The 13,439-nt window shown below is 40.0% G+C and overlaps 1 protein-coding gene across 3 annotated transcripts in view; it reads left to right on the top strand.

Moving 5' to 3' along the window:
* Positions 1-13,439, top strand: part of PRORP (protein only RNase P catalytic subunit) — a 152,212-nt gene that overhangs the window by 129,241 nt on the left and 9,532 nt on the right. For all 3 annotated transcript variants that reach the window (XM_055418239.2, XM_055418238.2, XM_055418237.2), the window contains exon 7: positions 11,858-12,006. In XM_055418239.2, the coding sequence (XP_055274214.1) occupies positions 11,858-12,006 (149 nt within the window). The remainder of the gene's footprint in view (positions 1-11,857; positions 12,007-13,439) is intronic.

Raw genomic sequence — 13,439 nt, 5'->3', positions numbered from 1 at the left:
ACATGACTGAGTGACTAAGTACAGCCATAGTGTACAGTTGTGTGTAACTCTGCCAAGACAAAAGCTGTGTGAAGCTGTGCGGCCAGGGAGAGACAGCATAAGTGTTCAATCCTCCAGAGCCCTGCTCACCATATTCTTTCTCTTTTAGTCATTACATGGTGGCTTATGAGCCTGAAAGTGGTTATATACTTTCCCAGAATGAGCAAACTGTTCCCTGTATATGGACTGGATCTAGAACCCTGGGAGAAGTTTTTAATCAACTTTTAAAAGTGGAAATTAATTCCCTGGTGTTTCAATGGTTAGGACTCCGAGCTTCCAATGCCAGGGGCCTGGGCTCAATCCCTGATTGAGGAACTAAGATCCCACAATCCATGCAGAGCAGTAAAAAAAAAAAAAGTGGAAATTAATATGTATCAGAATAAGTTAATTTAATCGTCTTGAAACTAGTTTTCAGTCTTCAAAATACTATGCTTTCCTGCCTCACAATGATAAAGGAAAGACAGATATTTTACAGAAAAACTAAAAAGACCAAAGAATGCATGTAAATATTTGCAGAAAAGTCACTCCGTGAGTCAGGAGCCAAATCTTCTGTCTTCTAGACAGCTCTGACTCTCAGCTGAGTGGGGAAATCCATCCAGACCAATAATTTAATCATCTTCTAAAAGGCTGGATAACTGTGTGGGTGCTAATGGCATCAGAGAAGACATGGCAGGCAGGAAACACATCCCACACTTGGCAGGATGTTCCCAAGGCAGGAAGGGCATTTCTCTTCCTCGGTAGAATTGTTTCATAGACTAAAGACAACATGAGATCATTGAAATCTCCCTAAAATACCAACGACTGATGAAAGCAGGATACAGGACATGGTGAGTCTCATGTAAACCAATGGGATCATTTATGACATCATAATAAAGTAGTAGTATTTTGTGTATGTGATTTCTTCCAACAGATTCAAAGAGCTTTACATAGTTGGTCAATAATCAGAGTGTTATTAAAGCACATGGTCCCAGAGGTGAGAGCAGGACTCCAGCTCACTGTCAGTCTCTCCTCTCTGAAACTACGCCATCAGGCTTATGAGGTTTCCACTCCTTGAATACCACCCAGTGAAAGCTTCCGTCTCCCTCCTTGCCCTAGCTTCTATTGCTTCTCTAAAACACTTCCTTTTCTTACCTTCTTCCAATACTCTCATCCTCAACAAGTGTTAATCTGGATCTTACATGGTATATAACACTTAAACAAGTCCAGCAAAGAAGTATCACTAGGCTTCCCTGGTGGCTCAGTGGTAAAGAATCTTCCTGCCAATGCAGGAGACACGGGTTCGATCCCTGATCCCGGAAGATCCCACATGCTTTGGAGCAACTAAGCCCATGCAACACAACTACAGAGCCTGTGCTCTAGCACCTCAGAGCTGCACCTACTGAAACCCACGTGCCTAGAGCCCATGCTTCACAACACGAGAAGGCACCACAGTGAGAAGTCCTTATACACAACTAGAGAGTAGCCCCCATTTGCTGCAACTAGAGAAAACCCTGTGCTGCAACAAGAGAAAAGCCCTTGCAACAACAAAGGCTCAGCTGCTGCTGCTGCTGCTAAGTCACTTCAGTCGTGTCCAACTCTGTGTGACCCCATAGACAGAAGCCCACCAGTCCCAGCACAGCCAAATAAATAAATACATAAAATTATTATTTTTTAATTTAAAAGGAAGTATCATTAACCTTCTTTAAATAGAAAGTGATATTACTCCCTTCCATTCTGTCTGGCAAGCAGCACTAGTTCTCAAATGTAGAACTGAGGCTGAAACAGTACCAGTGGGTAGCTGGCAGATGAAAACGTGATGAGAAGCCTTGAGCCACAACGGTGGTGGGTTGCCTGCACTCTCCTCCTGGTTGGCATTTCCAGAGCTGCACAGAAAAATGCTGACTATAGCAGTCACTCAAGGACTATTTCTAAAACAGGAATTCTTTTCCAAAAACGTAGTTCAGGAGGAAAGCGGTAAGAGCAAAGACGAAGGGATTGAAACTGAATATTAGCTTACCTGCAGACTGTAGGAATATAAACAAGTCAAATACTCCAGGGTTGTAGTATAAGTTATAACTTCCTGTGTTTCTTCTGCTGTAAACTTAGTGGAGAGCACAGTGCATCAGTTAGAAACACTGTGTTTGTGGTCTTCTGAATCTGAGAACACTGCCTTCCATAGAGTTCATCAGTCATTGCGCCCTGAAGTGGTTTTAAAGGACCCAGTCTTTATTTTCCTTTCTTGCTTTCTCTTGTCTGTCTTTGACTTAATCTCCTCATATCCTGAAATCCACCCAGACTCGAATAGGAAGCCCCCCACCTTCCATCCTAGATCAAGTACCACATTACCATGAGGTTGTCTTTAGTGAAGCAATAGCATAAAAAATGGATGTGTTTCCTGGCTTTAGTGTTCCAGACAACCAGTGTGTAACTGTTATGAGAAATCAATATCTTTTCATGTTGGAACAGTATGCAGGCTGTTTGTGGTTGTTTTAAGAATTTATCTTCTTTTTTTTTAATGGAATTTTAAGTTTTTCCACCTATAACTAAAAATAGTTTCTTTATTTTTTTTTTTTATTTAAAAAAAAAAAAAAATCACACACCCTCAGTTCCTTCCCCTTCAATGGCTGCTCGGAGACTGAGCCTCCATGACACGGCACCGCCAACCCCCTTCTTTAATGTCAACATTCTGTCTAAAATTAATTTGATCTCCTTTCTCAGCTCAGGTGCTGAACTGCAGGGGTGTGTGTGTGGGTGTGTGTGTGTGTATGTGTAAAGAAGGGTAGGTCAAAGATGAAATCACTTCACAGCCTCCTTGGTGTGAACACTTGCATGGTTTTATCTGAGAAAAGTGAAGCCTCCAAAAGCTTAGACTCATCAAATACATGAGGCCTTGCTTCTCAAACACCCTACCTGGTTGCAGTTTGCACCTATAACAGCATCTGACAATTCCAGGGGGAATAATTTCTACTTTATCAAGCTCCCCTTCTATATCAGATCCGTTGAAGAAAACTATCTTCAAACTTCTCTTGGTTCTTGAAGAGCAACTGACATTCATTTCACACATCTAATAATAGCATTAGAAGCTGTCAGGGAATGATAGCTGTTCAAGAGTGCTGGGCTCTAACTAGCTGAAGAGAGTTAAGGAAGGCAAGTGAAATCTCCCTCCTGCCACCATGGCATCATCAGGATGTCTCCTCCGGGGTGCAGGCCACATTTTGGTGTTTCTATAGTGCTGTTACTTAGTCTTTCCTTCCTTCTTGAAGTGCTCCTTATAGTCTTTCTGAGACATCACTGTTTCCTGGTTTTCTTTCTATCTCTCAGGCCATTCCTCAGCTTCCATTAATGGCTTTTCTTATAGCTCTATATTTTTTAAAGAATAGGATTCCTCAGTTTAACATCTGCTCCTTTTGGATTTGTTAAAGTAGTATATTAAAGCTGTATATTGTCACCCTGCTTATTTAACTTATATGCAGAGTACATCATGAGAAACGCTGGGCTGGAAAAAGCACAAGCTGGAATCAAGATTGCTGGGAGAAATATCAGTAACCTCAGATATGCAGGTGACACCACCCTTATGGCAGAAAATGAAGAAGAACTAAAGAACTTCTTGATGAAAGTGAAAAGAGGAGCGTGAAAAAGTTGGCTTAAAGCTCAACATTCAGAAAACTAAGATCATGGCATCTGGTCCCATCACTTCATGGCAAATAGATGGGGTAACAGTGGAAACAGTGGCTGAGTTTATTTTGGGGGGCTCCAAAATCACTGCAGATGGTGACTGCAGCCATGAAATTAAAAGACGCTTACTCCTTGGAAGGAAAGGTATGACCAACCTAGATAGTATATTAAAAAGCAGAGACATTACTTTGCTGACAAAAGTCCTTCTAGTCAAGGCTATGGTTTTTCCAGTGGTCATGTATGGATGTGAGACTTGGACTGTGAAGAAAGCTGATCGCCGAAGAATTGATGCTTTTGAACTGTGGTGTTGGAGAAGACTCTTGAGAGTCCCTTGTACCGCAAGGAGATCCAACCAGTCCATCCTAAAGGAGATCAATCCTGGGTGTTCATTGGAAGGACTGATTTTGAAACTGAAACTCCAGTACTTTGGCCACCAGATGCGAAGAGATGACTCATTTGAAAAGACCCTGATATTGGGAAAGATTGAGGGCAGGAGGAGAAGGGGACGACAGAGGATGAGATGGTTGGATGGCATCACCGACTCAATGGACATGAGTTTGGCTAAATTCCAGGAGTTGGTGATGGACAACTCCTCCTCCAGGGAGGCCTGGCGTGCTGCGATTCATGGGGTCGCAGAGAGTCAGACATGACTGAGCGACTGAACTGAACTGAAGACCTCTTCCACTTGCTGATGGCTCCTGTCAATGTGTGTTTCCTGATGACTCCAAATCTTTGTTTATCCCAAAGCCCTCTCCTGGAGAGAGTCTCCTGACTGGCTGCGCACTGGCTTATTCACCCCCTGGTCCGTATCGCGAGCGCCTCCTCTCACAGGCCCTGGCTTGCTGCCGTCGTCCATCCAGTTGTCGGCTCTTCTCTGGTTTCTCTCTCCTCATTTCCTGCGTTCAGTCCGTGACTCAGTCTGCTCAGTTCTGCTTTGTTCCAGAAGGCTCTCTTCTCTCCATCCTTCCCACCAGCATCTCAGTTCTCATCATCTGTTACCTGAAATACTGTAGAAGCCCCCTTACTTGATCTCCCTGTTCTAGTCCAGCCTCCTTGCAATCCAGTGTTGATCTCTTGAAACTGGTAGTCATGTCATGCCCCTATTTAAATGCTTTGTTGTTCTCCACTGCTTTCAGCTGATAAAAGATTCCTTATCACGATTTACAAGGACCTTCGTGATCTGACCCTTGTAGTCATTTCCAGCCTTCTTTCTGGGACTCCCTGTGTCATCCTCCCACATTTGACAGTTTGCGGTTCCCTGAATTCAGCACATTAATAAAGAGCCCTCACCTTCAACCAATATGCTGCTGGTTTTAAAAAAAAAATACATGCTGCTGCTTGTCCTTGGAAACTCCCTTTCCTTGCCTGAATAATTCATCTGAAAACTCAGCTCAGTCGTCGCTTCCTTAGTGGTGACTTCCCTGACCACCGTCCCCACCCCCAGTCTGATTTAGGTGCCCGTCCTTTATCCTATGTCTTAGCACTTTTTACGTCACATTACAGTCATTTGACGGCAAACTCCCGGAACTGGGAATAATGTGTCTTCATATTGGTATTCACATCCCCGGTACCCTCTGCCTAATGACTGACAGAGAAGGTTGTCATTCATTTTTAATGAATTAACTACCCTTTTCACTTTATCAGGGCCACAATTTTAAATACACACATGCACGTGCACACTCATACATACCCGGAAACCCTTGAATCTGATCAAGTCTCTAGATCCAGCTGCCAATTTATAGGAAACAAGGAAGACTAGAGAATATGTTGCATGATACCACAAGGATGCTGTTGGCAAAGTCTAAATGTGGGAACTTCCATCAGAATAGCAGCCACATTTCTTTAATGGTAGTCAGGCTATCACAGTGCATGGAGTTCTTTTAAATCTTGATTTTTTTAAAATTAAAAAGCAATATAACCTAGAGAAATATAAATGCTGATTGTATATTTGATATTAAGGAATTGTTAATATTTTTAGATGTGATAATGGTATTATGCTTATTTTTTTAAGAGTCCTTATACTTAGAAGTACATTGACATATTCACAGATGATGTGATATCTAGGATTTGTTTCAGAATAATCCAAAGCAGAAGTTGGTAGGAATATAGATGAAATTGGATTGGCCATGAGCTGATAATTATTGAAGCTGGGTGATGGGCACATTATGCTATTCTGCTTACTTCTGTTTATATTTAAAATTTTGGGTAATAAAACTTTTATTGTAGTAAAATGTACATAACATAACATACATAACATATATCATTTTAACATTTTCAAGTGTACCATTCAGTGGCATTAAGCAGTTTACATTGTTGGGCAACCATCCCCATCACCAGAACATCACCTGAACTGAAACTCTGTACCATTAAACAGTATCTCCTTATTCACCTCTCTTCTGGCCCCTGCAAACACCATCCTGTTTTCTGTCTCTGAATTTGACTCCTCTAGGTAACTCATATAAATGAAATCATATAATATTTGTCCCTTTGTGTCTGACTTGTCTTCAAGGTTCATCCAAGACCAAACTAGGCCTTCATAGGAAAGATCAGGAGTATGTGACAAATATCCATGTGTACAGAATGGTCGATATCTTAGAAGAGGCAGTTCTCCCCTTGAGACTCTGAACAGGGATTAGGTTTAAATGAGAGAGCTGTGGAAGAGTTTCCTTGAGCTCAGGGCAGTTCTGACAAGAGAAGCTGAGATCCACTCTGGGAAGTTCTCAACCTGGAGAATCCAGAGATGATGAGGACAGTTCTGGACCTGCCCAACGGGTCTGGAGTCTGAATCACACAGCAGAGCAAAATACATAGTACAGCTGATTCTGGAGAATATCTGAAATTCCAAATTGCTTCCAGAACTCTGGGTCCTTGGCACCTCAAGGTTAAGCTGAGATCCATTCTCACTATGCTCCCTCCCGCATTGCTCTTTACAATGTCTAAAGGATAATTCTCCAAAAACCAGAAGAGTAAACCCAGATTGCAGCTTAATATATGGTACAATTTCTGGTTTGGCTTCTATTCTAATTTGGTTTGTCTCTAGTAGGAATAGATAAGAGGTTTTTTTTTTTTTATTCATAAGTGACATTACTCATACATGTATTACTTTTGGTGTAAACCTGAAAAGTAGTTCCTGAGCTTAGGGTAAAAATACAATTGGCTGAGCTCCATGTGTTGGAAATAAGTTGGTAGGGATGCTCAGGAAATGGAAAAGCTGCCTGAGAGGTGGGAGAGGGTCATGAGCGCAAGAGCTATTCTGAGTAACCCTAAATAGCAAGTGTAACTTCCTTTCCCTAGTCTTTTAACTTTTTACCTCCCCCTCTGCAGTCTCTGGCACTTCCTGAGTTTTTATGGACTTTAGATCTTCAGAACTCTAAAGCCTTTAGGATCCGACGTCTACAGACATTACAGAAGTCCTGTGCTAGTTTCCCAGGCAAGATAGTCATTATAGGATAAGTTCAGGAAGGAAAGTTTTAGAAACAACCCAAATATCCATCTACATGAATAGATAAAATGTTGTATATAGATACAATGGAATATTATTCAGCCTTAAAAAGGAATAGAATTCTGATATGTGCCCTGTCTTTTCATTGATGTATTAAAATCCTTAATATTTTATGTTGTTATTAATATGTTAGGCGTTATGTCTGCCCTTTTATTTTTTGTTTTCTATCACAGTTATTTTCTATTTCTGTTTTATTTTTCCTGCCTTCCTGTGGGTTGCTTGAACTTTTCTTAGAACTCCATTTTTATGTGTCTATAGTTAGCATTTTTTTAAAAAAATCATAGTGTTTTTGAATATACATCTTTGTATAGTACTTTTAATGGTTGCTGAAAGCATCACATATGTGCACACACATGTAACATCACAGTCTTCTGGTGTTATCACTTTAACACGTTTTCTGTCTTGCTAGACTGCATCTTTTCTAGTCCTTTTGCTACAGAGAATCAGCCTTTGTTGGTCTTTTTTGTCTGCATCCATGGCATTTCCAGGTTGCTGGCTTCTTGATCTCCAAGTATAGGATATATGAGGCGAAAAGGAAATCCCAAGGTCCCTAGCCAGTCTGCCTTTTTATCTCTACAAAGTCTTGCATTTGTTTTATATGTAAAACATCTGAGGGTTTTAGTTGTACATAGTGGAAGAAATAGGGAAAAGGACATCCACTCCATCTTCCCAGAAGTGGAAATTTCTCCCAGTTTTATTTTTGATCTAACATAGAATTAAGGTCAGTTTTCTTTTTCTTTGCTATTCTAAGTATATCTATGACTCTGGGCCAGCCCATTGGATCCAGTCCTGGAATTTACCTCACAGGAAGTAGGCTCATAGCTAGTTTCAGGCAAATGCCTCTATTCCATCCCGTACACTCATCTCTCTTTCCTGTGTCTTTATTCTCCCTTGTTTGCATCATTACCAGAGAACTGCTACTAGCAGAGACCTTTTGGCCACACGATGGTGCCCCAGAGTTGTTCAAGCTAACCTAAGCTCTTTCTGCTCTTTGGGCCCCTGTCTTTCACTTAATATTAGTAAACTCAAGGCTATTTATTTAAACTGAGGTATAGGTATGAGTGACTAAGCGCGCACACACACAGATGTGAAGGCCCAATTGTGTTTTCCTTTAAGTCATGTCTTCTCATATATATGGAATCAGTATCAAATATTGGTTTTGATTTTTTTTTTTTGGTATCGAGAGTAACTTTGTGGAAATTCATACAGGAACTTTTAGAAAGCAGTTGTCATTCCTTTTAATGAATTCAGTTGCCATTTTGTATCTGGGCTCATTGAAAATAATCTGTAATCTCAGCATAGCTTTAAGAAAGGAAATTTGTAAGTGCATTCACTCTCAGTGTTTTGAGGTGTTTGAATCCCTGAACTAAACTTCCATAGTGAAGATGTTTGATTACCAACCCAGCTTTTAAAATAGTACCTTATAAGATTATATAAAAATGCTTAGGATAAATAGACTGGCAAACAGAGTTAGATCTTTGGGTAGTGAGGTTATGAGTGATTTCCTCTTTCACTTTTCTTCTTGCCTATATTTTTCAAGTTTTCAGTAATAGAGGTAGGCATTTTCTATTTCAAAATAGAGGTAGGAGTTTTCTTCAGCTAATCAGAAAATGTCTATTAACCATCCAGTATATGTGGAACCAGCATATACATCTTTCCAGGCTTGAGAGTTGGATAAGAAAATTATTAGACACTCCCTCACTGAAGTCAGGGGCCATATCTTTCAAAACTTTGTAAGCTATGATACCTACCATGTACCTTATACGTGGAGAGTTCTGGGAAATAACTGTTGAATGAACAGAGAAGCCATTGCTCATAACTTTTTCTGGTTGTAAAGCTTTGGGTCAGAGTCCTCACAGTGGTATTGGTACTCTTCTCTGCTCACATTCAGTGGCCAACTTGTGTCCATTATGTCCATTCATTCTGGAACTAAGAATTAGAGATCATATAACCAACTGCTGTTTTCTAAAATAATAAGATTAGTAATGCAGTAGTATGGGTAGAATGCGCCAAAAATACATATAAATCCAAAGCATTAAACAGTACTTAAAAGTTCAGCTCTCGCTAATTCATTATTAGACTAACAGAATCCATGTGTGTTAGACTAACAGGTACTCAAGCAGTATTTGACAACTGACCAAATAAATGAATGAAAAATTATTGAGTAAAGAATTTTAACTAATATCCTGAAAGTCTACATGGGAAGAAATTTATGAGTTAAGGAAAGCTAGGCTAAAATAAATGCCTTTCTAACCAAGACCCAAGAAAATTAAGAATTTCTTCAATGACTTTCAAATTGTGAATTTTCATAGGCCCTGGAGTTTTTAAAAATTATAGAACTTTTATATTTTCTATACACTGTTGTATACCTTACTTAGTAATATTCATTTATAGCTTAGTTTAATAGGTTGTACATGAAAGAAGTCTATAGACTTTTCCTTATGAAAGACTGAATGTAAGCAAGCTCACCAAAGTGCAGGATTTACTAAAAATCCCACTTCAAACTTTTAAGAGGAATCTATGTGCACACAAGACATGTGGGAAGTGGAAAGTATACGGGGTAAATTCACTGAGTGGAAAATAAGCTAGAGGATGAAAATTGACAGACCTTTTGGAGGAAAGAGGGATTTTAGTGAAAAGTAGCAGTCTTAGCAGAATCATGATTTGGAAAAGTTGACTGAAAATTCAGTATCTTCATGTATACATATGGCTGAATCCCTTCATGGTTCTCCTGAAACTATCACAACATTGTTAGTCAGCTATATCCCAATACAAAGGAAAAAGTTAAAAAACTTTAAGTAAAAAAAAAAAGAAGTATCTATTCCAGCCATTTACAAACTTTTAATAAAAGAAGCGTTAGTCTGTCAGTCATGTCTGACTCTTTGCAACCCCATGGACTGTAGCCTGCCAGGCTCCTCTGTTGCCATTCCCTTCTCCAGGGATCTTCCTGACTCAGGGATTGAACCCAGGTCTCCTGCATTGTAGGCAGATTCTTTACCGTCTGAGCCTTCCTTTATTTAAATAAAAATCTATGCAGAATACCAATATATAAGTAGACAAAAACTGAACTGTTTGGGTTGAAACAGGGTTGGGAGTGTATAGGAACCAAACCCCATCCTTCTTGGCCCCTCTGCCTCTCTCCCAGTGGGCCCTACAGGAACAGTTTAAAAATAGCTCATCTTACAATGGAGTACTACTCAGCAATTAAAAAGAATACATTTGAATTAGTTCTAATGAGGTGGATGAAACTGGAGCCCATTATACAGAGTGAAGTAAGCCAGAAGAAAAACACCAATACAGTATATTAACACATATATATGGAATATAGCAAGAGGATAACGATAACCCTGTATACGAGACAACAGCAGAGACACGGATGTGTGAAGCAGTCTTTTGGACTCTGTGGAAGAGGGCGAGGGTGGGATAATTTGGGAGAATGCCATTGAAACATGTATATTATCATATGTGAAACGAATCTAACGTGGTTAGGGCTCCCCACCTCAACACTCTGTGGATTCAAGAGGCTGTTCCTTCTGAAAGTGTATAAATTAGCCTGGGATAGAACCTGCACGCTGAATTTACTAATTAAGAAATGAGAAACCAGAACTATAAAGGTGGCATAGAAATACAAGAAACCATTCTTAAGTTTTAAAACTTTGAACAGAGTTACAGATTTTACCATTTGTGATAAACTGGTATATATAATTTAACCAGAACCAAAAGAAAATTAGTATTGTGTGAATTCTGAAGCACTTTCAACATGTTGTAGGAATAATGTGTACTTTCTTGAGTTTTACACATTCATAAGTAAATGGTCTATATCTCGTGCCTTTGTTGGTTTTCTGTGAGCTGTAGTTTCTGGGAAGTGAGCAGCTCTCATTCCTGTAATTCTTGTAATCCAGTCATTCGTGTGCCTTCTTCATGAGGATTCAGTACGGCTGTGGTGCTGTTATCCCTCTGATAGGAACTCTAACTCTGTGTAAAGCCCCAAAGGTCTGTTACTTATTTTATATTGTACTATATACTCATTTACAGTGTTGTGTTTGTTTCAGGTATATAGCAAAGTGATACAGTCATATATATATGAATTAACAAAAGCAGTTCCCATCTTTTGATGGGGTGCTCATGGTTTATAACATAAATGGCATTATTTTGAGAGAGGGATAACTTAGGTATGGCATTGGGTTTTTCTTCTTTTTGCACCCTGAGGCAGTTGTAAAATAACTTAATGTAGCTTTTTACAACTGTGTATTCTATAGTATTTTTTCATTTGGTGAAATTTTAACTGTTAATGTTTTTGGCATTGTGCTTTGTACCATTTATTAAATAAAAATTAAAAAAAATAAATATAAGATGAAAGAAAAATAAATAAAAAATAAAAATAGCTCATCTTGTCTATGCTTAGAAACCTCCCCAGGTATCCCATGTAGCCTGGCCAGCAGGCAGGTGTTAGATAATCGTGTGTAACAAGGAAGAATTTTCCTTGGGCTTATTTACAAAGATGGGCAATTACCTCTTACCAGAAAAGACTGTTTAGGAATGTTTTCTCACCTCTTACCAGAAAAGACTGTTTGACCCATTGAGATTACCGTCTGGGAGAATCACTCCCCTTACTTGAGATTCTTTCCTGACTTTCTTGGGGACTGGTTTTGTGTTTTTCAGCTCTTGAATGTGGTCTCTCACCTCGCCAAGCAGAATCTTCAAGTGCTGGTCCTGGGCCGGAAGCATATGTTAACGCAAAATTCCCGGTGGAGAAGAGTTGAGATGGAAAAGATGCAAAAGCACGCCAGCTTTTTTTTTGCTGACAACATGTAGGTATTGAAGTTATTAAGTGAATTACATTAGGCTCCAGTCATCTGCTTGTTACCTGTTTTTTCTATTTTTAAAATGCATGTGTGTGTGAGTATATATGTATACTCAGCCTCATTCCAAAAAAAAAAAGATTTGAGGCAGTTTATAAAAATATAGTTTTTATAGCAGGATAAACTTAAATAGATGAGAAATCAGTTTAAAGGAGAAATAAGTTAAAGCCCAAATGAGATTAATACACAGAATGCGTGCCATAAATTCCTGAACAGATCATTTAACAAATATTTAACAAATACGAGCACCATCTGTGTTCTTGGAGAAACACCAGTGAACAAAACCAAGTCCCTGTCCTCTTGGAGCTTAACAGTAAACAGGTAAACAGGCAGTGATCAAAGCTGTGAAGACAATGAGGCAGAGTAGGGAGCTGGAAGGGGACTAATTCCGATATTGAGGGGGGGTGAATGGAGAGATCATCAGGAAAGGCCTTGGGGAGGGGGCATTTCTGAAGGGAACGAGTGAGTTGTTTGAGAAAGTAGGAGAGGTAGTGGGAAGAAACTACCAGGCAGAACGAACAGCAAGTGTTCAAAAGGCCCTGAACAACAACAAAAAGGGGCCTTCCCGGTGATGTAGTGGCTAAGACTCTGCACTCCCAATGCAGGGAGGCCAAGTTTGATCCCTGGTCAGGGAACTAGATCCCACATGCTGCAACTAAGAGTTCACATGCCACAACTAAAGATCCTCTGTGCCACAACTAAGACTCACCGCAGATGGGGAGCGGGAGAAAAGAGGGCTGTCAGTCAGGAATGAAGGGAGCTGGCAGGCCAGTGTGGATGGTCAGTTCTGAGGCCGCAGAGAAGGCAGGGACTGCATTACAGAGGACCTCGTGGGCTCTGGATTTTATTCTAAATATAAAGGGAGTGTTGCTATGAGCTACGGCTTCCCAGGAAACCAAAGGAACGTGGAAAACATGATCAGCAAGAAAATACACAGTGTCCATAGAGTATGCAGAAAGTAGCTAGTCAGGAGGAGCACAGATCTACAACACCATATATTAACTGTTAGCAAGCATTTAGGTTCTCATACTGTTTATGCTGACAAAGGTTTATTTACAACTTAGCATAGATCGTGAGCGAACCTGTCCTGAGTCTAGGTTTCGTTGGGTTGAATGTGATAACTTCAAGATTTGTCAGTATTGTTCAAACCATTTTTTCTTAAAAAGGTCAAATGGAGGAATTCTCTGGGAGTACAGTGGTTAGGATGGCACTCTTACTGCTGTGGCCCAGGTTCAATCCCTGGTCAAGGAACTAAGGATCCCACAGGCCAAACAGTGCAGCCAAGTGGCACTCAGTGCATAAAGCTGGAAGCTAACCCCTCCTTCAGATCCCAAACCAGATCTCATTTTTCTGTAGCTAAGTTCTTTTATTTATTCATGGAG

Source organism: Moschus berezovskii, chromosome 21 (genome assembly GCF_049115385.1).
Source record: "Moschus berezovskii isolate FMDL1 chromosome 21, NW_MosBer_1.0, whole genome shotgun sequence".
NCBI lineage: Eukaryota > Metazoa > Chordata > Mammalia > Artiodactyla > Moschidae > Moschus > Moschus berezovskii.
The sequence above is the reverse complement of the archived record's forward strand: the minus strand, read 5'-3'. Positions and strand labels throughout refer to the sequence as shown.